This window comes from Salvelinus alpinus, chromosome 33 (assembly GCF_045679555.1).
Source record: "Salvelinus alpinus chromosome 33, SLU_Salpinus.1, whole genome shotgun sequence".
Classification (NCBI taxonomy): Eukaryota; Metazoa; Chordata; class Actinopteri; order Salmoniformes; family Salmonidae; genus Salvelinus; species Salvelinus alpinus.
In genome coordinates this window covers 8,557,816-8,584,846 of record NC_092118.1, presented here as the reverse complement: position 1 = coordinate 8,584,846, position 27,031 = coordinate 8,557,816, and the positions used below count along the sequence as shown (strand labels likewise).

General features: G+C 43.2%; 1 protein-coding gene across 4 annotated transcripts in view; it reads left to right on the top strand.

Annotated features, from left to right (window-relative positions):
* Positions 1–3,109: 3,109 nt before the first annotated feature.
* The window catches only part of LOC139563255 (kinesin-like protein KIFC3), a 54,857-nt gene continuing 30,935 nt past the window's right edge, over positions 3,110–27,031 (top strand). The window contains exon 1 of one of the 4 annotated variants that reach the window (XM_071381745.1): positions 3,110–3,794. Coding sequence is in view for 2 of the 4 variants with exons in the window: in XM_071381740.1 (XP_071237841.1) it covers positions 16,189–16,572 (384 nt within the window). In the remaining 2 variants the exon portion in view is untranslated. Of the gene's footprint in view, positions 3,795–15,064; positions 16,573–20,074; positions 20,344–27,031 lie in introns of those variants that run through there. The other 3 variants (XM_071381740.1, XM_071381741.1, XM_071381744.1) reach the window with 3 other exon arrangements.

Sequence of the window (27,031 nt, the reverse complement as noted above, 5' to 3'; positions counted from 1 at the left end):
GTGTGTGTGTGAAATGTGGAAATGAGTGTGTATGAGCAGGAAGAGGTGCAGAAAGCCAGAGGAAGTGTTCATTGTGTTCGTCTCAACCAAACGGGAAAAGGCAGAATAAAAAGGCGGGAATAAAACAATGCTGAGCAAGCCTCAGAACGAACCTCTGTCCAATGCTGTGCTTACATCTCAGGGTGTGATGAAGTGTGTGCTTACTTGTGGTCGGAGTCACATTTGAACTGACGTTACAGTTAAAACTCTCCAACCCCTTCCCATATTTATCAGTGACCTTAAGTCATAGACACGTAGTGGGTTGTCATAGTGGGTTGTTTTTACACACTATAGCATACTTCAGCCAAAAGAAGATGACTAGGTGCTATTAGAAGATGTAGGACTAGATTCAATCCGTATCGCAGAAGTAGGATATTGAGTAAGATCTGCGTTATTTGTTTCCGCATTCACCGATACTAGATTCATGGTAAAACTATGCACACGACGGCTCAATCGAAATGACTTTTACATTTTAACGTGGATCTTCCTAGATACTTCCGTGGTACGGATCGAATCCAGCCCTTAAGCGTAATGCTCAGGGATTATGCCCATGTTTCATGTTTTTATCAGACTGTTTTTAACGTGGATATATATCAGTCGACTGGACGTGCTTTTTTGTGTCATTTTCAACTGAGAAAGGATCGTTTTGAACCATTTTGGAAATGAAAGCTTGTGAATCCAAAGTCAAGCATTTATAGATATTTTTTGTTGTTGTTTAGTGTTTATATAATATCTTTGGAACCAACAGCTGAATAAAACTGGCTATGTAAACTCCCTTGTTGGATTCAGATAGATTTTTGATAATGAAGAATGTTTTATAGATGACAATTTGCCTAGTATTGTAGTAGGTATGGTGAATGCATATGTAAGCAGCTTGTAAACAATAAAAATATTGCGCTTACTGAAGATTGTGTAAAGTGAGAGAGAGTGAGAGAGAGAGAGTGAGTGAGAGAGAGAGCCCACCTGCATCCTAGGTCCGCCAGTCGCTATAGGTCAGAACTTTGGTAAAATAAAGGCAACAAAGTGATCACTTGATATACATCTTTTTATGCTCTCATGATTTGCATTAGGACCACTGGTTTGTAATGAAGACGTTTCAGGGCACAGTAAAAAAACTGTTTTGCTTCAGTTTTGAGCTTTTGACTGGTCTCCTAAACGGGACATTCGCATGAGTAAAGCACAGCACAGATCAGTAAACAGAAATGCATTCATTGTGCTGTAGTTTTTTTTGACCAATGAGAAAGTCAAGGAAACACGCTGCGGGGAAAATATATTCTGTGCGCAAATACCCCTTGCCGAGGCCCTATCTTCTTCTTCTGAGGTTTAACGGCGGTTGGCATCCAATTTGTTGCATTACCGCCACCTACTAGACTGGAGTACAACTCCCTTCTACTTTACTTGAAAAATAAAAATGTACTAAATAAATAATCTAACACTATATACTCACTAATTTCTAAATTATATAACATAAAATGAACACCACCCTACTCCACTAATTAAATATATTTATTCCTACCTCATGCCATCCCCCTGAAAGGACAGGAGATCACCACTTAACACACCCTGTAACTCTTCTGATGTCAAGTCTCGCACACCCAAATACCTCTCTGCAGCTGCCACCACAACCTCAATTTACAGAGACTTCCGTTCCATGCCTACAGTACAATTGATAACCATTGCTATAAATCCAATCTTACTGAAACTTATTTCACTGTTTGGCCTATCCCTCTGTACTGGTATATCTCTACTACTCTCACCACTCCTCCCCCTTAACCCATCTTCCTCAACTTTCTTCACTGCCTCAGCATATGACAACTTCTGCACTACTGTAACCCTGGAAACCTCAACCTGCCTCTCTCACACGGGACATTTCTGATCCCCAGCCCCATGGACACCCCTACAATTAACACACTCCACTACTTTCCCCAATACTACACATTCCTTTGTCTCGTGCCCTTCTGCACATTTCTCACACCTTGGACCCTCCCTCCTACACACTGCTGCCACATGCCCATAAGCTTGACACCTGTAACATCTTAATGTCTTCGGCACATACGCTCGTACAGGATACCTTATATATCCTATATTTCACTGTCAGGCAAACACTCAACTTTAAAACTCAAAAGAACAGACAATGACCCTTCTGTTTACCCACTCTCGCCACCCTGTCTGCGTCACATCAAACGACGAGCATCATATACACCGGGAATCTTTGCCCTCAGCTGGTCAACGTTTATATCTACTGCCACCCCAGTTATCACTCCTTTCATAAGTGCCCTTCTCTTGAAAATGAAACGATTCACTTTTATTGCCCCCATTCGTTTTGCTTCGAGCGCATTCTCCCTCTGCCCAACAGAAACACAAACAGTTATCATAAGGAGACGTGTACTTGGAAAATGGAGAAGGAATGGAGGGAAAAAAGAGAGGGAGAAGAGGTGTAGAGGGTGAGCTTGAGGCGGATAAAAATGGTGTAAAAAAGGGAGATGGTTTGTCAAAGAAGAATGGTAGAACGTGTAAGCAGAGGGAGCTGAAGACAGGAGGAGAAATGGAAGTGAATGAGGGTGAAGTATCAGAGGTGGTAGGTGCAGTGAAGTTATCGGAGACCGAGGTATGCACCGATGATCAGGATAAAGAAGAGTCTGTGACAGTAGGAGTGACATTTATGGAAAAAGTGGACTCTTGCCCTTTGGCTGATCCATTTGCGGTTTTACGGTGGGTGAAAAAAGAGTTGGGTCATGTGGAGTCGGTGAGGGTAACTAGAAGTGGTCTAGTGATAATACTGCCGCTCCATCCCAGACACCCATCTTGTACTAGCTTTCTCTAGGGACTCCATTTTCCCCTTCCAGAGTTCTGCTCATGTCCCCAATCTCGTGCTTCCACCCGAGTCCCTATCAACCGGATGTTCCGTTTTTCATGGGAAATGGAAAGAGAGCCTGTGACATAACTTCCGCTTTTGGACGTTAACAAGGCAATACTCCGTCTTAACTCCGCCCCTACATTTATACTGGATTGGTTAAACAGTGCAGAAGATAACCGTCCCTCCCCCATTTTTTCCCGTCAAGACCAGTATGTAGTGGGATGTGGGATGTAGTTTCAGGTGTTTATTTTATGCCTGCTCTGTTAGGTTATTGCGGATATACTGTAACTGCATTTCCCGTGTCAAGTATTTTCTTGGATAAACGAGTATAACGTTAAGATATTTACTCCAAACAGTTGAGCGTGATATTGGTCAGCGGTCAAGCAACAATACAACGAGAGAAACATCTGTCAAAAGTCTCTCTCTTTTGGTGCTTTCAAGAAAACTGTGGAGTCGAAAATAACCTAGGTCAAATCATGACATCGGACATTGGGAAAGTGGAAGCTCAGATAGATGCCCAATTGGATGACTTGGAAGCCCGTAAAAAAAAAATCCCTGTCTGAGCTCGTTTTTTCCCGAGTACATAGTTGTCTTGAACGTAATGATGTCAGAGATGTCCAATTCCGCGTATTTTTTAACGCGGCACTATGTCTGGTCTCTGAAGTGCAGTCAGCTGGTGAATCCACTCCAAGTCGCGAGGAGACTTGACTTTCGGCCTCGGCAACAAATAAACTTATCCACGGAAATATTTGCGCCCCTGAATTCTGGATAGGCTACGAAATGATTTGCACTGCGCAACACAGTCCAACCGCTTTTTGATTGAGACTATTGATGTGAGTTTGATTTATTTGGTAAACTCGGGAATAACAACGGGAGGTTTCGCGTGTTGGACCGAGTGGTAAGAATTGCACTATTTTACTTTTGCACGTTTGCTTTCCATTTCCCCATTTGTATTAAATTGTTTAACATTTGCACACGCGTTTACAAAGTAAGTTGTAGTTACCTTGTCAAAATAATGTTGGATTGTATTAACAATAATGTCAAACCGCGAGTTGCATATTGATTTGGCAGCGTGGCTCAATTAGTGATATTGACTATGGATATTAGCCTACTTGGCGAGGCGCCCAACACTGACATTGCAGCCCAAAGCCACATTATCAAATTGCTCTGTTTTTGTTTTCGGTGCTTACAGAAAATGGCAACAGAGCACATCCAATTCACTGAAAACAGCTGTGGTTCACACCACACAGCCGTTTCCACGCATGTCAAAAAATACATGTAATCAGCGTTTTTATTTCAATGTTGACCTGTGCGACGGTGAAAGGGGTGTTTGTGTGGTGTGTGTGCGCCGACATGTATGTATGTATGCTCAGCAAAAAATAAACGTCCTCTCACTGTCAACTGTGTTTATTTTCACCAAACTTAACATGTGTAAATATTTGTATGAACATAACAAGGTTCAACAAATGAGACAAACTGAACAAGTTCCACAGACATGTGACTAATAGAAATGGAATAATGTGTCCCTGAACAAAGGGGGGGTCAAAAGTAACAGTCAGTATCTGGTGTGGCCACCAGCTACATTAAGTCCCCCACTCTTCCACCAAGGCACCTGCAAGTTCCTGGGACATTTCTGGGGGGAATGGCCCTCACCCTCCGAGCCAACAGGTCCCAGATGTGCTCAATGGGATTGAGATCCAGGCTCTTCCCTGGCCATGGCAGAACACTGACATTCCTGTCTTGCAGGAAATCACACACAGAACGAGCAGTATGGCTGGTGGCATTGTCATGCTGGAGGGTCATGTCAGGATGAGCCTGCAGGAAGGGTACCACATGAGGGAGGAGAATGCACAGCGTTGAGATTGCCTGCAATGACAACAAGCTCAGTCCGATGATGCTGTGACATACCGCCCCAGACCATGACGGACCCTCCACCTCCAAATCGATCCCGCTCCAGAGTACAGGCCTCGGTGTAACGCTCATTCCTTCGACGATAAACGCGAATCTGACCATCACCCCTGGTGAGACTAAACTGACTCGTCAGTGAAGAGCACTTTTTGCCAGTCCTGTCTAATCTAGCGACGGTGGGTGTGTGCCCATAGGCGATGTTGTTGCCGGTGAGGACCTGCCTTACAACAGGCCTACAAGCCCTCAGTCCAGCCTCTCTCAGCCTATTGCGGACAGTCTGAGCACTGGTGGAGGGATTGTGCAGGGACCCTGGGCATCTTTCTTTTGGTGTTTTTCAGTCAGTAGAAAGGCCTCTTTAGTGTCCTAAGTTTTCATAACTGTGACCTTAATTGCCTACCATCTGTAAGCTGTTAGTGTCTTAACGACCATTCCGCATGTGCATGTTCATTAATTGTTTATGGTTCATTAAACACGCATGGGAAACAGTGTTTAAACCCTTTACAATGAAGATCTGTGAAGATATTTGGATTTTTACAAATTATCTTTGAAAGACAGGGTCCTGAAGAAGGGCCGTTTCTTTTTTTGCTGAGTTTATTACCTGAATGACCTCGAATAACCTGTGCCCTCGCACGTTGACCCTGTACCGGTACCACCTGTATATAGCCTCGCTATTGTAATTTTACTGCTGGTCTTTAATTATTTGTTACTTTATTTCTTGTTTTTGTAGATATTTTTCTGAGAACTGCATTTTTGGTTAAGGGCTTGTAAGTAAGCATTTCACTGTAAGGTCTACACCTGTTGTATTCAGCATTTCACTGTAAGGTCTACACCTGTTGTATTCAGCATTTCACTGTAAGGTCTACACCTGTTGTATTCGTCGCATGTGACAAATAACATTTGATTCGATACATTTTTCCATATTATTACTAGAATCACACATGAGCAATGCCTGTTTTATTTTTTTATAAATTAGCAAACATTTCTAAACCTGTTCGTTGTCATTATGGGCTATTGTGTGTAGATTGCTGAGGATTTGTATTTACTTAATCAATTTTAGAATTTAGAAAGTCTGTAATGTAACAAAATGTGGAAAAAGTCAAGGGATAGCGAGAGAAAAAAACACGAGATTTCACTTTGGCTTGGGTACATATTTAAAGCCAGCGTGTCAGTTTGAATTGCATGGTCTGGTTTCCATTTTTGTACACGAGCATCCTGAACAGGAGCCCTTGGAGAGAGGGGGAACACATGGAGGCAGTTACGTGAGGTGGTTGTTCTCAGGGTGTGTCTCGTCGGCTTTACAAACCGTGCCAATGAACGGATGTATGATCTAAAAATAGAAGTTGATTTATGAGTTATCCTACTTTCCTGCCAAGTTAGAAAAGTATTTTTTTTTTTTTACAGACCTGTGTCATGGGACAGTGATCTTGATTTGACTTTGGAGAAGATTTTCAACATGCTGGGTAATGGAGAGCCTGTTCATTTGTTATAAGTCCTGCTTCAGGAATAACTAAGTGTGGGTAACATCCCTCTCTTATTGTTAGAACATTTTATGTCCCAGTCAATGTGGGGGTGACTTATTTTAACAGGACCATTGTTTTTAAAAGCACTCCCAGTTGTTACTGCACCAGAGGGACTGTGTTTGTAACGTACATACTGCTAGAGCACACACCCACAGACAGTACAGGGACATTCCGTTTTGTTCTGCATGTTCCCTACAGGACCTCTCCTCGCGTCCTCACTGGCATGGCATTCCAGAGGCAGGAGTCACGAGCAGAACGAACTGACCCTACTACTGTCTCTGTTGGACCTGCATAGCTGAGAAAAATGAGACCGCTTGAACTCAATTTCGTGTTGATGTGAGGGGAGATGAAGGTCAGGGCTGTGTGCTAGGGCTCTGTACCTGTTCGGACTGTTATTGTGGGAACTGCTTAGACAGTTCATATGAGGGACTCTCGTGGAGATGGAGACAAGTCTGCCCCCCCCCCCCCTCTCGATCATGGTCCCCCAAGCAAGGTTGGACAAGACACCAGTGTGGGGTGTAGAGACAGAGTAGACACACACACACAGTCAGTGTGGTTTCCGGGTGGTGGGCTGGGTGAGTCACAGGCTGGAAAGAGAATAAGAGACTACTGGTGGAAAATTACATGTTATGCAGAGTGATTATGTAGCTCCAACTGTGTGTGTGTGTGTGTGCGCGCAGCTACTAGCTACACAATAGGCAATGTATTCTGTAAATATTTGCCAAAAACACTATGGGGAAATCTGTTCCTAAACATGCCATGTCTGTGTTTGCGCAAATGTGTATGAGCTCGCGCATGGGGATAGTGTTTGTTTGGATCACACAGTCAGTCTCTGGTTTGGTGCTCTATTGTAGGCTGTTTGTTAAATAAGTCCTGGACGGTTTGACTTGTCTGGCTGCAGTAGTGGAGATGATGAGGTTAGGGAGTGGATGGCATGTTGTGACTTCTCCATGCATTCAGGCATTATATAACGGCTCTGATTGGAAGCAGATTATTGTTGAATGTGAACATTACCAGATAACCAGTAGGTGGTGCTGTTTGCTGCTGTGTCTGTCACACAGATGGACTACAGTCTCTTGGCACTGATGTTGGTTAGCCTACATGGCATGCTCAGTGTAGAAGTTAACCTTTGGCACAGATCTAGGATCAGCTTATCTTCCCCAAATTCGTTACGGGGTGAATCACAAAACTGACCACGAGGGGGTATATATATATTATATTTTACTGTCTAGCTTGCTATTATTCACAGATAAAGCTAGACAGTCAGGAAGCATCGGATATTCAAAGAACGATGGATAAAGGACTATTCCAAAAAATAAAAAAAATAACATTTTGAAGGTGAGGAAATGCAACCAATTTTCAATGCGGCCAACCGGACCTCATCGAAGACCGACTGCGGCCCTTGTGCAAATTAGTTTGACACCCCTCATCTAGGGAAACGGACAACTTCATCCTACTGTCTTGCACCCACTCAAAAATCACGCTCTTTCTGTAACTAATGTAAATGTTACACGGTGGACCATTAGTCTCATGGTCATTTCAACACAACTTTTAAATTGGATTAGATTCTGAACAAGAGAAGATGTGGAAAAGACAGCAGAGCCTCAGTTCAGCTGTAGCTAATCTGGCCCAATTAAACGGTGTATGAGAGAGGGGTAGGTGTTATATTAGGAAATGTTCATGCCAAGTTGCCCACAGCGGATTACTGCCTCGCTTCATTTGCATGTTAATGGCTAAAAGACACATTTTAGAAGATGACTAGGCTATTTTAAGTGTGCGCATAGTGGGCTAGCACATTACACCATATCGGGTGTTAAACAAACTGCCTGCGGATCCAATCCAGCCAGCGGGTGGTTTGAGTTAAAAAATAAATAAAAATCTGTACCAGTCAAAAGTTTGGACACACCTACTCATTCCAGGGTTTTTCTTTATTTTTTCTATTGTCTACATTGTAGAATACTAGTGAACACATTACAACTATGAAATAACACATATGGAATCATGTAGTAACCAAAAAAGTGTTAAACAAATCAAAATATATTTAGAGATTCTTTAAAGTAGCCACCCTTTGCCTTGATGACAGTTTTGCACACTCAACCAGCTTCACCTGGAATGCTTTTCCAACAGTCTTGAAGGAGTTCCCACATGCTGAGCACTTGTTGGCTGCTTTTCCTTGACTCTGCAATCCAACTCATCCCAAACCATCTCAAATGGGTTGAGGTCGGGTGATTGTGGAGGCCAGGTCATCTGATGCAGCACTCCATCACTCTCCTTGGTCAAATAGCCCTTAAACAGCCTGGATGTGTGTTGGGTCACTGTCCTGTTGAAAAACAAATGACAGTCCCACTAAGCGCAAACCAGATGGGATGGTGTATTTTTGCCACCAAAAATCTCACATTTGAACTCATCAGACCAAAGGACAGATTTCCACCAGTTTAATGTCCATTACTCGTGTTTCTTGGCCCAAGCAAGTCTCTTCTTATTATTGGTGTCCTTTAATAGTGGTTTCTATGCAGCAATTCGACCTTGAAAGCTTGATTCACGCGGTCTCCTCTGAACATTTGATGTTGAGATGTGTCTGTTACTTGAACTCTAAAGAATTTATTTGGGATGCAATTTCTGAGGCTGGTAACTAATGAACTAATCCTCTGCAGCAGAGGTAACTCTGGGCCTTCCTTTCCTGTGGCAGTCCTCATGAGAGCTAGTTTCATCATAGCGCTTGATGGTTTTTGCGACTGCACTTGAATAAACTTTAAAAGTTCTTGAAATGTTCCGGATTGACTGACCTTCATGTCTTAAAGTAATGATGGACTTGTTGTTTCTCTTTGCTTATTTGAGCTGATCTTGCCATAATATGGCCTTAGCCCTATTTGGTAAAATACAATCCCCCCCCCCAAATTAAAGAAAAAACATTGAATGAGTAGGTGTGTCCAAACTTCTGACTGGTACTGTATGTCTATGGAAGGGGGTAAGGCCTACGAGCCTCCTAGGTTTTGTACTTAAGTCAATGTAGCCAGAGGAGGATGAAGCTAGCTGTCCTCCGGCTACTCCATGGTGCTACCGCAGACAGTGCTGTTGAAGTTACTGTAGACCTTAACAGTGTATTTTAATCAATTATTTGGTGACATATGAATATATTTAGTATAGTTTTATCTAAAAAGGATAACTTCCACTTTTTTTTGTTTTTATGAAATTTCACTGAGGAGGATGGTCCTCTCCAAAATCTTACCAGCGGTCCATTCCAACCGTGTTTGCAATACAAACAGACCTCCAAGGGAGGCATGACAATTATTTGAGGTATGGCAACATGAGACTACAATGCATGAAAATAATAAAATAAAGCCCATTCCTTTATAAACAAATGAAATTGTCCTTGAGTTTGTGTTACCGCTGGTACCACAAATGAATGGTGCACTCATAAGTTTAATGCAACGGCAGTAGGTCTAATAGAAATGGAAATGTTTGTAGGCTACTTGGCACACAAGGGGAATGGAGAACGGTGGTTGAACGTGACGAGAGAGCAGTAGAGCTTACATCGTCACGTACTGTTCAATAGGCCTAAATATCCAATCATTTAATTTAAGAAAAAGTAATTATTTAATAATTTAAGGGAAAAACACATTCAAATGCGCATTTTCTATATTTGTGGGTTGGGGTCGGTTGCGGGCCTCATATTTTCACTTCATCACGTTGCAGAGGGATTATTAGCAATTGCGGGTAAACAAACAGCTGACCCGCGCATCTCGAACACACACACCCCTCGTGGGTCAGAGGTGAAGGTCTACGACCACTCTCATCCCCGTGTTTGGTATTTAGCAGGTCTCTGTTTGCATATCTGAAGCAGCTGTCCCAACAGCCCAAGGTCCCTCTCTCAGCACTCAGCCCTGTGTGTGTGTGTGTGTGTGTGTGTGTGTGTGTGTGTGTGTGTGTGTGTGTGTGTGTGTGTGTCAGTCAGAGAGAGAGAGTTTGTGAGAACCTCGTGAGTCTGACTGTTACCGTGGTAGATGCCCAGAAGAGTTGACAAACTGTGGAGATGACCCTAAGTGTGCTGCTGTGCGGTTGTTGTTCACATAAAGAGTCATTTGGCCATGAGCTCATAGTGTAGACCTACATTATATGTAGTTAAATCTGGACTGTATGTGTTAATCGGCAGTTTGTTCGAGTGGGAGTCGTTTTGGCGTGTGAACAGCCATGAGAGGAAGGAACATGTGTCCCATATGTAGCGACAGGCTGCTGACTGAACACTGCCTGTCTTTTTCTCTCTCGCTCTCTAATTCCTTCTCACCCCCACTTCCTTTCTTTCACTCGCCCTCGACTAAGGATGGATGGGCGTTTGAAATAATGTCACTATTAGAATATTATCAATAAATGTTTTCGGATATCTTTTTTTGAGCACTGTTTTTAACCTGAGCACTGCTACGCGAGGGAGAGACCATGCCGCGCTATTGCTGGAGCAGGTCGTGGGGGAGCTGGGAGCGGACGGGAGGAAGAGAGCGAGATGCAGTAGCCAAGACTAGCTGACTTGTAGCAGCCACATTTGTTATTTCTCATGCCATATACCAGTGCCTGTCTTGATTTGGAGTAGCCTAGAGAAGCTAGCGAGCTACCAAGGCCAATTGCAAGCTAGATGCTGCGCCTTCTCCCCAACCCCATTCAGAGATTGTTAAACAACATCTTACTGTTGGTTGCTCGTTGTAGCCTACTCCTTCTCATTTAACTCTGCTAATGTATAATTCCGTCTTGCATTGTATTAGTTCACCTGCTACACATTGAGCCTTTGACTGTAGCGCTGCTTTGATTGGCCGATAAAAACAAGCTACAGACAGGTGTGAAGGCTGCCGGTCATTTTGTAAAATGTCGTAAAAACTACTTCCAAAAGTTTTTTTATTTTTATATTAAGAATGTGTAATGTCATGGTATATCCTTGTAAGTAACAATGTCACATGGATATTTTATTGTATTTAGAAGAGGCCTTTTCATTGTTAAAGTCGATTTATATATGTTTTGCTCAAAAATGAACACTCACAAGTAATGAAATACTAACGTCCATTCGGATATTCGAATATGCCCATCCCTAATTCAGATGGCCTCTAATACCACGTTTGGGTGTTGGGTGACTGAGTTAAATCCTTTACCTAAAGCCCTAAAATAAAGTGGGGCACATTTCTCCTGTAAGTAGCTTAAACAGCCACACCAGTAGAAATCCACATTTTCAAGCTGAAAGACGATGTCAAAAAGTCCGTTTTAGTCTAAGTATGATACATTTGTGATTTTTAAGTGACAAATCTGTGTGAATGCGGTGTCTTTTCCTCTGATATGACATACAGATCATTTTTAGCCTACTTTTTATTTCAGGGCTGGGTTTTATTTGAACGTTCCCACCCACCAGCATGGTATTGTGTATTAATCACAAACGGCTACAGAGTTATTCCTCTTCGCAACTGAGATGAGCCAAACAGCTTTGTGTCCACCTGGTCGCCTGGAGGTGCAAACGTATGCTTTTGCACAATTTTTATCAGAAAATGATCATAAACCATGGTATAATTTTGAAAATGTTCCTTTGCTTTAGCTAGTCTGTATAAAAAATTATATACAGTGAGCTCCAAAAGCATTGGGACGGTGACATTTCTTGTTTTGTTTTCAGCTCTGTACGTTGGATTTGAAATTAAAGAGTGACTATGAGGTTAAAGTGCAGACTGTCAGCTTTAATTTGAGGGTATGTTCATTCATATCGGGTGAACCGTTTAGATATTACAGAACTTTTTGTACATAGCCCCCCCCCCCCCATTTTAGGGGACCAAGAGTATTGGAAATTCACTTGTGTATGAAAGTAGTCACAATTTATTATTTGGTCCCATATTCCGAGCACGCAATGATTACATCAAGCCTGTTGGATGCATTTGCATGTCTGGGGGTATTCTATATTTGCGTCTAACTTTCTCACTCATCATTATTCATGGTTCATTCAGGACTATCCGTAGTCATGATAGCATCCACATTTAGAAACTGTTTAGAAACACATTCTAATCTTTTTTTACAGTAATAGTGACTCCAAAATGACACTACATTGTTTACTATTAATTTCTATTGGGCACAAAATAGTCTGAAACACAAACAGCAAATGCATCCAACATGTAATTTGTCATTTGCGGCGTGTATGATCATGAGCGAAGTCGTTGTAGTCTATCAGTTCACTTCCCCTGTGAGAATCTTAAGCACAGGCTGACATGGCTTTGCTGTACTGTAGCCAAAGCCTGCCAGCAGCTTACCTACCATCGTTGCACCATGTCCATTACAATGTAGAAAAACTCATATCAGCCATCAGCCAATAGTTATCCATATTACCGGAACGTCATCTTATTCTTTCAAACATTTTTTTATGGCGGATTCGTGGCCGCAATTTATGGAAGATGCTATGACTTTGGAGATAGGCCAGTGATTTCAATGCTTATTACAAATGCAGCTCCAGAACCAGCTGGCTAATCTTTTGAATACAGTGTAGTGGAAGCTAACGTGCATTTTCTTCTCTGGCAAGAAATTACGTTGAAATAGGGGCGTCAACTTCCTCTGCAGGGGGGTTCTTTAAGCCAGGGGGTCTGAGCTACTTAAAATGAGACCAACTCACACACCTGAGATCTCTCGCACGTAGATATACACACACACACACACACGTTTGCACATTCTCATACTTTAGCACATTCTCTCTTTCAACTGTCTCTTTCACACACACGTTCTCAATCACTTCTAGGCCAAGGGTAAATGTTTGTTGACTTCCTGGTTGACTCTGTATAACACCACACCACGTGTCCCACTGTAATTGTTTTGATTTGTCTCTGTAATGTAGGCTGAGATTATGGTTCTTTAATACACTGGAAACAAATCTGATCACTCCACCCATGCCTTATCAGCTTTATGGTTTGATTCAAACGTATCAGCCACTTAACCTGCTATTGAACCTCCGACCTTGTTTACTAGTCTCTCTCTCTCGGTGGCCTTTCTTCGGTGTAAGGGTTTATTGTGTGTGGAGTAGACGGGTCTATTCTGCACTGCCCAATGGTACAGGTCTAAAATGGTGGTGAGATTCTTATGCAATCTTTTTTTGTTATTCAGGTGACTTCATGTGGTTGCTCAGCTGGCCTGCCACATGCCATGTATTGTCATGGGTCCCTGAAAGTGCAATGTTGAGTCCCACGAGAGGGCTGATTTTTAATTTGGGCCAAAAGGGTGTGGGTAGATTGTGTTACCCAAATGGTCTGTTGGAACACATTTTGGAGTAATATTTGGACATTCCTAATTGGTCGAGGAGATTGGGGCGTCGTAATCTGTCTAGCGATCAATAGTTGCGAGTTTGCACCGTGGACAGCCGTAGCATTTTAGCTAACCTTTATTCTAAACTTAGGCCAATTCGCTAACCTGCTATGGAAATTTCCCTGACATTTTGTCGTTTTAGTTCCCCTAAACTTTTACGTAAATTAACATAACCTTTGGTGGAACTAACAACTAATGTAAATCCTCCCCATAATCCTCCTTTGTTATGGCGCAACAAGCAACCTAGTCTCAGAGATGGATGTATAATAGGGAAAGGGGAATACCTAGTCAGTTGTCTAACTGAAATGTGTCTTCCACATTTAACCCAACCCCTCTGAATCAGATAGGTGCGGGTGGATGCCTTATCGACATCCATGTCTTCGGTGCACGGGGAATACTATACATCCAAGATTGTATTATAAATTACATAATCCAATTCGTAGGCTATTGTATGACCGGGTAAGATTTATGATACTATTTGTACTATAATTCGTATGATATTGTATATCAGCTATTCCATTCATAATGTTACCTAACATAATATATCATACTACATGGAGTGTCACAGATTTAGGAACAGAATAATGATTACCCTGAGACCACGTTGACTTGGTGGGTCACAAAACTGGATTGGGTCACTGCTAAACCGTTTTTGGATTCATTCAGTCATAGTGCCTTATGCATTGTGTGTACTAGCTCATCCTAGCCAGCCTCCTTTCTGGTGTCCCCTCCCCAAGTGTATGTGTGTGTGTGTGTGACCTGTCCCATCCCGTCCCCTTCATTAGGATCCTGAAAGTGGCCACTCAAGCGGAAGACTTCTCCTTTGTCCCCATAGGACCATGTTAGCCTCGAGAACCACTCCATGTTTACAGTATGTCACAGAACAGGAAACCAGAACTGTGAATGTCCAGGACCGTTGGGTACAAAGTGACCGCAGTGACCTCGCTGACTGCCTTGGACGGCGCATCACGATTCAACCGCCGTGATCGACACTGTCAGTTCCCATTGTGGCTTGGTTCCATAGCTGCACGGTTGCCATGGCATTACCATGCAGGACTGTCACGTACCAGGAAGACGGTCAGGCATACAGGACACCAACTAACAAGGTCGCCTCTCAGAGCACAGAGATCAGTTTGAATTGATAGGGTGGAACTCCAAACGGATGCAGGTGGGAATTTTTTTTGTTTTTTTTTGTTTACTCTTTCCACTCAGTTGGTATTGCTTTTTTCATCCATATCAATAGTGTATTATGTGTTACATCACCAGCGCATGGCCGGCTCTGTCCCATTCCAGCGCTTATCCCGCAGCGACAGATGGACAGAACACAGGGAGGGGGGGCGAGGGTGGATGAAGATACTTTCTTTCTCTCTCTGAAGAGTTGCAGAACAGCACATGATAGGGCAGAAAACTCGGTGCATGAGTGGAGAGAGAGAGAGATGGAGAGCGACTGAACAAGGGAAGAGGTGCAGATATCGCCCCTCTCTCTGTCCAGAGACTTTTCAGGGAGGACGGGACAGTCCCCCGGCTGTCTGCAGCAGGAAGAGGGAAATGGGAGAGGCATTACTAAGGACCTGTTGATCATTTACACCATCCTGGACTTGGCTGTAAAAACCAGTAAATTAGCAGGGCAGAGGAGGATGAATCAAGAGACATTCGTACACTGTTTGACGCTTGTGCAAGCGTTTTGGATGCGTGTGTGTGTGTATGTGTGTGTTGAGTGAGTTATCTGCTTGTGATCCTGCGTTTGTGTAGATTTAATATTGACTAGTTCTGTGTATGGTTGATGGTCAAGGTATGTATCTGTAGTTACCTGGAGAGACTGAGCCAGGAGTCTGCTCCGGTGGGTTTGGGTTACCTGAGCTTCACCGGCTTGGCAGCGGGACAGCAATCACCTTTACAATAGGACAGGGTCCAAAACCTTATCGTTGTTCTGAGGAACTGTAAAGGCGGTGTGTTTCAAAGATGTGTGTAGTTCTGTGGAAGTGTTGTCTTGGAGTGGGAGGGGCCAGGAGAGGCACAGGGACAGAGTTGACACAGGTGAGATATAAAAGCAGGTGTGTGTGACCGTGTGCATGTGAGGATCACACTCACTCACCTCTCGTCCGTCGGCGTCTGCTGACCAGAGAACAGGCTTGGGGATTATCGGACAGTTGATGAGCTTTAGGGCACTGCCATTGTCCAGGGGATCAACACACACAGAGGATAACTTTTGAACTTGGCTGCAGTACAGATTGTACAGTACAGACATTTATAGTACAGGACAGAACTTTGGAACTGTTCTCACTGTGGATACGCTTGTCGCCATCTCTCGCACTCAGTCTTCAGCTCTCCAACTGATGACAACTCTGCAAGGACTCAGACCACAGAAGATACTCCTGGAGCTCTGACTGACATTCACAACTACACCTCAACAACCAGAAACCCTCCTTCATAACAGCTTATAAGCTATCATAACAACCTGTGGCTCTTCAACAGTTCCTGTCCCATTCAAACAAGGGAGACCTTGTTTGTGGGAGAACGGAGAGAACCAACCTGCCAGTCTCCACGGGGGGGATCATGTACGTGCTTTGCACCCTGGTGGTACTGAGTATCCACAGCCTCTTTAAGAGCCGACACAAGGCCCTGGAGCCCGGCGACAAAGAGGCTGGAGATGGGGCCACTTTGCCTGTGGACAAGGCCCCTCCGCTGGGGGAGGGAGGCAGGGTAAGGGACCCCGGGCCTGGAAGTCTTGGAGGGGGTGTGGGGCCCAGGGAGAGAGGGATGACTGTAGCCCTCTCTCAGGAGAAGAGGCAGAGGGCTGTAGACAGGAAGGCTGCAGGCTGCAACTGCACAAACAAAGGTAGAGGTGACCGGGAGCTGCGCTGCAGCCAGGGCAGGCTGGGATGCGGAGGAGGCAGGCTGGACAGCAGAAATGTGCCGGACAGCAGAAAACAATTGCAGGTGAGAGGAGGGGAAGACTGGCATAGATGGTGTTTTGAGAAAGGAGTAGAGAGGGATGGGGTGAGGGCATGCTAAGGAGAACAGGAGGGTGGGGGGGAGGGGTGTGCCTAGATGTGCAAACCAGCACGTAGGCACAGGTATGTTTGTAATGCCATGCCAGTCTCACAGACACAGATAAGGCACCAATCTAATTAATCAAGTACCAATCATAAATATTGTGGTACAGAAGTCCTGAGGTTGAAAATTTGATTCCAGATTATGTTGGAAGTCCTTTTTAATGAGAAACAGCCACCATGTCGGTTTAGTTTTTATGTAATTATGTGCTTGTGTGACTGAGTTGGAGAGAGAATCGAAGCGCTGCTCCAGCAGTCTTAACCTTTCTGGGCTAATGAAAGAATGTGGGCTGCAGTTTATGCGTGATTATGGACCTTGGCAGTTCACCAACGATTACCTTGAGGTTCACATTAGTGAGGAATGTGATGACTGTAGCCCATTCCTACTTCCCTACCTCTCACTTGGGTGTGTGTAGCCAAATAGATTTTCCTGCCCCCCATCTCTCTCCTTTTCCCTTATTCTGAAAAAATTGTCACCCTCCTGACTTTCTTAATTTAACCCTCCCCCTGCATCCTTTTTTCCCTTCTCCCTTCTCTCTAACCTACCTGTTCCATAGCACAGTTGTGATGTAGCTAGCTTTCATTATCCCACGTTAGCATTGGAGGTAAAAGCCCAGTCAAATCCCCTCCTAACCTGCTGACTATATACCTATTGGTGGTATGAGAAATTAGTAATGGCAGTTTGCGTGCTGATGCTAAAGTGGGCCGTAATGTCCTTGCATTCCGGGGAAATGGATTCAGATCATTGTTTATGTAACCATGTTGTTAATCTGAGGACAGCAACACTCTCTGCTCTGTGTGTTTCGGGTGAAGTGGGCTTTAATCCCTCACAATGCTATAATTCTGGCTGTTGGTCCAATGATCTAGAAGAAAAAGAAACGCACACCTATTTAGGCGAGGTGCTGGCTAGCGGAGTAGAAAACTTGAAAATAAAGGAGAGCCGCACACTCTAGGAGCTCAGATGCAAAAATGTAATATCCAACATTTTGACAGCCAAGCTGTCTTCATCAGTGTGTAATCACAAACACTGCGGGATGACTCGTTTATATAGTGTCAAAAGACACACAGGTGTCTGTAATCATAGCCAAGAGTGGCCTAATATCATTGGTTAATTCTCAAATATTAAAATGGCATACAAAGAACAGCATACAAAAAACAAGTGGATAGCATACGATCATAGATTAATTTTAGACTACACAAGCTTACAAACAATTACAATTATTGGTCCAATGACACATCATAACCTTCACCTAGGGCTGGGCGATATGGGCAAAATATCATATCGCGGTATTTATTTTTTAAGAAATTGGACTGTATGACAGTATTTTATGTTTTTGAATAATAGAAGTTTATAAATTTGCTTTATGAGTACTGTGTGATTCAACTTCAAAACAAAATTCTGCATTTTCATACATTTCAACATTTCCTGCACTCATTTGAGATCATTTCCACACTGCCACATAGGGCTGCACTATATGGGCAAACAATCTGACTTGACTTGCGCTTTAGAGCAAAACACTTGGTGTAATCATGGAAATAGAATGAATGCCGTGTTTGACATGACAAAGAAAAAATGCTACGGACTAGTTATAGTGACAGGGTAGGAACCCAAGTGTTGATAATTGTTTCCTAGGGGACCCTATAATTTTTGGCTACATTGAATGTATTCTCTTGGCTACTTCATGTAGCTAACATATTCATGCTTCACGTATTCCTTTTTGATTTTGAAGATACTGCTGCACAAACATGCTGATTTAGGACTATACCATCACTGCTATTTTTAGGCTGTATATTTATTAGCTAGCTAGCCAGCCAGGTAACAAACGATTAGCATTAGCGGCTAACAAGATTTAGGCCCAACTTCCTAAGAATAGACAAACTAGCTGTTTGCAGATGTAAGAAACACAAACGTATAGTGTAATTATAGAACGCCAGTGGATTTATATTAAGAAGCAAAGTGAAAGCAGTGTTGTTGTCATCAACATTGTTGCATGTGATGCATTGAACGTGCAGACTGAACACAAGTGCCTCGTTGTCGAGGAACAACAAATGTGTTCCGTGAGTGACGGGGTGGGGATAGGTCTGTGTGGAAAGCAGCATGTAGAGAGAGAGAGGAGAGTGATGACTCAAGCAGCGAAGTAAACTATGAAAGTGACGTTACACACGGCATATCACATTTAACAAACAAAACAATCAAATGCGTTATAGAAGGTAAAGTTTTTAAAAAACGAACTGCTCTGTGCATCAATACCGGTATATTGTAAAATACAGAATACCGCCCAGCCCTACCTTCACCCCACCCAGTCACCCAGTCTCTCTTAACCCCATTCCCCACTCTCCTGGTCATAGGGAGGGCCCTCTCTCTGAATCACCCTCATTTTGACATTTGTCCCTGTAAATCCCCAGACAACGCTTTGGTTACACAACTAAGACTTTGAGGGAACGCTAAGGAAGTTCGATTAAGTAACATTATCACAGAGGGAGCATGGTCACTGTGCAGGCATCTGATGTCCTCTACATTCAACATCTACAACATGATTAATAAGTAAAGGACAAACTACACCAGGAACTTGAGTGTTCTGATAACGCTAGAAGAATGCCTTGCAAATGTTGTGTTCATGTTTTACCGTTGTGCTCATGAAGCGGGGTACCTGAGCCAAGGTATAGTGTGTTTCATCTTTAATTCCCTGCGGAACAGCGACTACCCTGAGAACACCTGTGTGTGTCTGCTAGTTTTTCTATACACACACACACACACACACACACACACACACACACACACACACACCAGCCTTTACCTCAGTTTCCCTCAGTATGAGTAGTCACACAGACCTGGCCTAAACTCCATTACCCAGCAGCCTCTAGTGAGGAGGGAGGGGCTCTGGCTTGAGTGTTAGTGAATTGTCAGTGAAGCAGCTCTCACACACGCTGTAATTTACAGTACTACTTTTTTGGATCAATATACCTTTGAGCAGTGGCAGCCATTGGAGACCATATGTTCTTTGTGTGTGCATATTGCAGAGACCATATGTTCTTTGTGTGTGCATATTGCAGAGACCATATGTTCTTTGTGTGTGCATATTTCAGTGTGTACTTTTAGTTACACTGTATGGCTTAGGAACAATTGTATGGCTTAGGGACAATAACAGAGTGTGTGTGTGCCCTTGTTACAAGAGCCATTTGGCCTTTTAAGTAATTAAGGATGTGAGGAGACGGGCAATGGTGTGTTTCGTAAACGCATACGTACACATACACAAACACACACACACACAGTTCTCTGTTAAATATTGCAGGCAGAGGGAAGAGAGCTGAGAAGAGCCACGCTTCATTTGTGTCTGAAATATTTATTTCTCCGCAGGAGCGCGAGGGGGAGCGATAGAGGGAGGGGACTGGAAGATGGAGAGCGAGACGGAGAAAGGGAGGGGGAAAGAATGAGGGTGGCTACAGGAGTGAAATGATGCTGGCTCCGATTCTGCTGTTACTAAGGAACGGAGAGAGGGTGCAGTGTTAGAGACGGGGGAGAGAAGGGGGTCTGGCTGGTGACTGAGCTCTCGCCGTGGGTGTGTGTTGATCTGCGAGTGTGTGTTTTTCCGCCGCGTAAAGATGGTCTCTACGGCGATGCAGGGATGATCAGGACACAGAGACCGCAGGGTGGGAGGTGAGTACCCTAACGATCAAGAAAAAAGGAATGGATAGATGGGTGGGTGAGAAATGGAGAGAGAGGAAAAAGAGGGGGGAAGAGAGGAGGGGGACATGGTGTGAGAGGTAGCCACTAGGATTAGACGGAGAGAAAGAAAAAGGGATAGAATAACTGCAGGAGAAAGAGAGAAAGAGCTGTTATAGTGTTGTTTTTCCTGGAATGTTGTGTTTCCCTGTTGTTGACTGAGGGTCCCTGTATGGTCTCCTTTTCCATCTGTCTTTGTTAAGGTTTGTCTTTGTTAAGATTGTTACCATATCTAGTAATCCCAGTCCATATGGTGTCATGCTGATGAATTGATCTCAACCTTATTCTGGTGCATTGGGTTTTTTTCAGATCCATGTTAGTGTTGGTAGTAAACACAATCATGACCCTCCCAAAGCTGTGTGATCTTGAGCAGACAGGTTCTGACACTTGACGCATGGTGAAAGCAGATTCCTTCTGTTAGAGTCCTGCGCTCGCTCTGTCTGGCAGGCTATGTCTATCCTGTCTATCCTTTCTGTCTCAGGCTATCTCCTTGTCCGCTAGCAGCATTTTAGCTCCAGACTTATGCGCTAGCTGTCTAGTCTGTGTTTTATAAATGTGCAATGAACATAAAGACTCATTTATATAAGGAATTGGTGACTCGTTCTCATTCTGAGAAACGAGCGTCGTCTTATCCAGGTAGGCCACTTGATTTCAACATCTAAACAAAGTGAACAGGCTATGTTGTTCAAACAGTTGGAGATGGACAGGAGGGTGTATTCATAGCAGCTCAACTGTTCTAACTTGTTATCAAGCAAATAGATTAGCTGGCTACTCACTAGCATGTGGGCTTGTGCTTGAGTGATTGTTTGAGACCTACAGTATGTTAAAGGAAATTCCACCCAAAAACGATCTATTGGTATTTGCTTCCTTAGTCCATTGTTGTAGTCCAAAAAATATTTTGCACGTCAGCAATCCAGTTTTCAAGACTGACTCTCGAAATACAGCCAGTACGATGCGGTTTCTTGACAACTTGATTGCTGAAACAATGGACTAATGAAACAAATACCAAAATATAGTTTTGGGCTGGGGTTTTCCTTTAATTTTCTAAAATGCCTGCTACAAGAAGTTGGTCGTTATTAGCAGGTTAGGTTTTTTTTTGTAATGAATCTTGTTCCGGAGGCAGCTCTTGTTAACTAGCGTTAGCGCAATGACTGGAAGTCTATAGGTAACTGCTAGCATGCAAGTAGTTACCGTAGACTTCCAACCATTGTGCTAATAGTAGTTAGCGTTGGCTTGCAAAATTACCTCCAACTTCCTTCATTACTGGATGCAGAGACATACAAATGGTATCCATGAGTTCATCTGACTCTGAGGAAGTAGATAAAGTGCTATATTGCCAAAATCCTAAAGTATCCCTTTAAGACCAAAAAGCAAATGTTTTGTTTATATGAATTTTTACAAAATAGCCCATTTTGACTTTGCAGCTGGCCTATCTAAGCGAAAACCACTCAGTTCTGCCTCCAGGACAAGACTCATGACAAAAGTCAACCTGCTCATTATTAGTGCATTGTGCATGGTTCTGGTTAAATTTGTAACAAAAATGTAATTTTCATAGACTTGAAAGCCAGATCAGTGATTATTGCAAAAAATCAGGTTAAACTATTTTGATAAAATAATTTAATTATTACTTATGGTTGTGGAAGGCTTATTTATTCACTTATATATTTTAATTTTTAATCAAGATTTTCAGGCCATATCGCTAAGCTCTATTTCAGGCAATCTGACTGTACAGTAGGAGCTAGACAGTGACATACTGCCTGACCACAGGAAGCTTGTGCTGTCAGAGACTCCCTATAACCCTGTGTGTTTAAATAATGTATGTTATAGGCTGGTAAATTTAAAGAGCTCTTTGTTAGTGATACAAAGCCCTTGTCTCTCTCTCTAGGAGCACTACAACAGTCCTCATAATTGGGTCTGTAAAAGCCCCCCTTTTACAGGGCAGTGAAAGCATAGTGAAATGTGTTTTGTTTGATTGATTGTTATTATTAAAACTCAAACTTCAGAACTCAAATCAGGAATGTCAGGAATGTTCCAATAAACAGGGCTTTATGGTTCCCAGGAAGAGCCTGCTCAGACAGTGCATGGTTCTGTAGCTGTGTTAGACTGAAAGTCCTCGCCACACAATGAGACTGAGAAAAGTGGCTTACTGGTGTACTGTTTCACTATTCCTATTTTCATAGCCATGAACGGTCTTTGTTTATTTGCAATATTTTTGACTGTAGTCTATTTAAAGTTTAGTGTGCCTGGTGTTTTTCATTCTATGGTCCTCTCCCTGTTGTCGTAGCAGAAGGACACAAATAGCTTCCGTCTATGTAGCCCTGAGGGAAACACGGATTCAACACACACATACATGTCCCATATCACGCAGATTAGAACATACATGTCACTCATACAGTACCAGTTAAAAGTTTGGACACACCTTTATTTGGACTATTTTCTACATTGTAGCATAATAGTGAAGACATCAGAACTATGAAATAACACATGGAATCATGTAGTAACCAAAAAAGTGTTAAACAAATCAAAATATTTGAGATTCTTCAAATAGCCACCCTTTGCCTTGATAACAGCCTTGCACACTCTTGGTATTCTCTCAACCAGCTTCACCTGGACTGCTTTTCCAACTGTCTTGAAGGAGTTCCCACATAAGCTGAGCACTTGTTGGCTGCTTTTCCTTCACTCTGCGGTCTGACTCATCCCAAACCATCTCAATTGGGTTGAGATCGGGGGAATGTGGAGGCCAGGTCATCTGATGCAGCACTCCATCACACTACTTCTTGGTCAAATAGCTCTTACACAGCCTGGAGGTGTGTTGGGTCATTGTTGAAAAAACTAAATGATAGTCCCACTAAGCGCAAACCAGATGGGATGGCGTATTACTGCAGATTGCTGTGGTAGCCATGCTGGTTAAGTGTGCCGTGAATTCTAAATAAATCATAAATCACAGTGTCACCAGCAAAGCACACCAACACCATAACACCACCTCCTCCATGCTTTACAGTGGGAAATACACATGCGGAGATCATCCATTCACCCACATAGCATCTGTTCATACATACAGTTGAAGTCGGAAGTTTGCATACACTTAGGTTGGAGTCATTAAAACTTTTTTTCAACCACTCCGCAAATTTCTTGTTAACAAACTATAGTTTTGACAAGTCAGTTAGGACATGTACGTTGTGCATGACACAAGTTATTTTTCCAACTGTTTACAGACAGATTATTTCACTTATAATTCACTTTATCACAATTCCAGTGGGTCAGAAGTTTACATACACTAAGTTGACTGTGCCTTTAAACAGCTTGGAAAATTCCAGAAAATGATGTCATGGCTTTAGAAGCTTCTGATAGGCTAATTGACATCGTTTGAGTCAATTGGAGGTGTACCTGTGGATGTATTTCAAGGCCTACTTTCAAACTCAGTGCCTCTTTGCTTGACATCATGGGAAAATCAAAAGAAATCAGCCAAGACCTCAGAAAAAAATTGTGGACCTCCACAAGTCTGGTTCATCCTTGGGAGCAATTTCCAAACGCCTGTAGGTACCACGTTCATCTGTACAAACAATAGTACGCAAGTATAAACACCATGGGACCACGCAGCCGACATACCGCTCAGGAAGGAGACGTGTTCTGTCTCCTAGAGATGAACGTACTTTGGTGCGAAAAGTGCAAATCAACCCCAGAACAACAGCAAAGGACCTTGTGAAGATGCTGGAAGAAACGGGTACAAATGTATCTATATCCACTGTAAAACGATTCCTATATCGACATAACTTGAAAGGCCACTCAGCAAGGAAGAAGGCACTGCGCCTAAACCGCCATTAAAAAAGCCAGACTACGGTTTGCAACTGCACATGGGGAGAAAGATCGTACTTTTTGGAGAAATGTCTTCTGGTCTGATGAAACAAAAATAGAACTGTTTGGCCTTAATGACCATCGTTATGTTTGGAGGGAAAAGGGGGAGGCTTGCAAGCCGAAGAACACCATCCCAACCATGAAGCACAGGGGTGGCAGCATCATGTTGTGGGGGTGCTTTGCTGCAGGAGGGACTGGTGTACTTCACAAAATAGATGGCGTCATGACATCAACATCTCAAGACAGCAACATCTCAAGACATCAGTCAGGAAGTTAAAACTTGGTCGTTAATGGGTATTCCAGATGGACAATGACCACCAAGCATACTTCCAAAGTTGTGGCAAAATGTCTTAAGGACAACAAAGTCAAGGTATTTGAGTGGTCATCACAAAGCCCTGACCTCAATCCTATAAAAGAATTGTGGGCAGAACTGAAAAAGCGTGTGTGAGCAAGGAGGCCTAGAAACCTGACTCAGTTACACCAGCTCTGTCAGGAGGAATGGGCCAAAATTCGCCCAACTTATTGTGGGAAGCTTGTGGAAGTCTACCTGAAACGTTTGACCTAAGTTAAACAATTTAAAGACAATGCTACCAAATACTAATTGAGTGTATGTATACTTCTGACCCACTGGGAATGTGATGAAAGAAATAAAAGCTTAAATAAATAATTCTCTCTACTATTATTCTGACATTTCACATTCTTAAAATAATGGGGTGATCCTAACTGACCTAAGACAGGGAATTTTTACTCTGATTAAATGTCAGGAATTGTGAAAAACTGAGTTTAATTGTATTTGGCTAAGATGTATGTTAACTTCCGACTTCAACTGTGTATATATATGTATATATATATATATATATATATATATATATATATATATATGTGTGTGGTCTGTTATAGCAGCAAAGGGTGGACCAATTCTACATTAATGTCCATGATTTTGGAATGAGATGTTCGACGAGCAAGTATGTCTCATCTCAAGTATGTCCACATACTTTTGGTCATGTAGTGAGAGTGAGCGAGATATATATATATATATCTCGCTCACTCTCACTACATGACCAAAAGTATGTGGACATACTTGAGATGAGACATACTTGCTCGTCGAACATCTCATTCCAAAATCATGGACATTAATGTAGAATTGGTCCACCCTTTGCTGCTATAACAGACCACACTCTTCTGGGAAGGCTTTCCGCTAGACGTTGGAATATTGCTGTGGGGACTTGCTTCCGTTTAGCCACGAGCGTTAGTGATGTCGGGCACTGATGTTGGGCGATTAGGCCTAGCTCACAGTCGGCGTTCCAATTCATCCCAAAGGTGTTCGATGGGGTTGAGTACAGGGCTCTGTGCAGGCCAGTCAAGTTCTTCCACACCGATCTCAACAAACCATTTCTGTATGGACCCCGCTTTTTGCACGTGGTCATTGTCGTGCTGAAACAGGAAAGTGTCTTCCCCAAACTGTTGCTACAAAGTTTGAAGCACAGAATCAGCTAGAATGTCATTGTATGCTGCTGTAGATCTCCCTTCACTGGAACTAAGGGGCCTAGCCCCAGACCATTATTCCTCCTCCACCAAACTTTACAGTTGGCACTATGCATTGGGGCAGGTAGTGTTCTGCTAGCATCCGCCAAACCCAGATTTGTCTTTCAGACTGCCAGATGGTGAGCGTGATTCATCACTCCAGAGAACGCTTTTCCACTGCTCCAGAGTCCAATGGCAGCGAGCTTTCCACCACTCCAGCCGACGCTTGGCATTGCGCATGGTGATCTTAGGCTTGTGTGCGGCTGCTCGACCATGGAAACCCATTTAATTAAACTCTCGACGAACAGTTCTTGGGCTGTCACTTTTATACACCTGTCAGCAACGGGTGTGGCTGAAAATAGCCGAATCCCCTAATTTGAAGGGTTGTCCACGTGTGTGTGGACATGTCCAATCAATTGAATTATACCCCAGGTGGACTCTAATCCAGTAGTAGAAACATCTCAGGGAGGATCAATGGAAACAAGATGCACCTGATCTGAATTTCGAGTCGCATAGCAAAGGGCCTGACTCCTTATTTGTATTTTTTCATTGTGCTAGTTAGAGGATTGTATAGAGGTATTATTGTTTGATAGTTTATCAATTTGAACTGTTTGTTTTGTATAGGCAGTAGGGGATTACAGGTTAGCTGGTAGAGCTGAGAGTCTTAACTGGAGCTGGGCTAGTGAGATTCACGTACTGTGGAGAGGAAGAGAGTAGGGAGGGATACTCGGAGGATACACTCAAATGGAAGGAGACCGATAAGAGGGCCGAAAATACTTGAGGGAGGGATATACAAACAATAAGAGGGAGAGAGAGAGGCGGGCGGGGGGGGGTTCTCATCATATCCTCTTTGCTTTATGCTAAGCCCTTCCTCTGTGCTGTCATCAACTATTAGAATGCTAAGAGAGGCTAAACGCTAGCTAAAGTAGGATAGAATGGGGGGGAGCACGTGCAACAGTAGCTCCTCACAGTATATCACAGCTAGCCAGCCCCTCCTGTCCTCCCCCTGTTCCTCAACATTAGTCTCCCACACAAACACAAATTGATATCACCAACTGTACCAGGGCCGTGTTGTTTTTGCAGTATTCCTGGTGCATAGAGTAGACAGCTGATACTATAGAAGGCAGAGTGCCGACAGGAGTGTGTAACCATATCCTACACGCCGTGCCTTGCGCTCAACGAACCATGGGGAGCGTGGTCACTGTGGTAACCTAGAAACCTGACGCGCGTCAGGCGTGCGTGT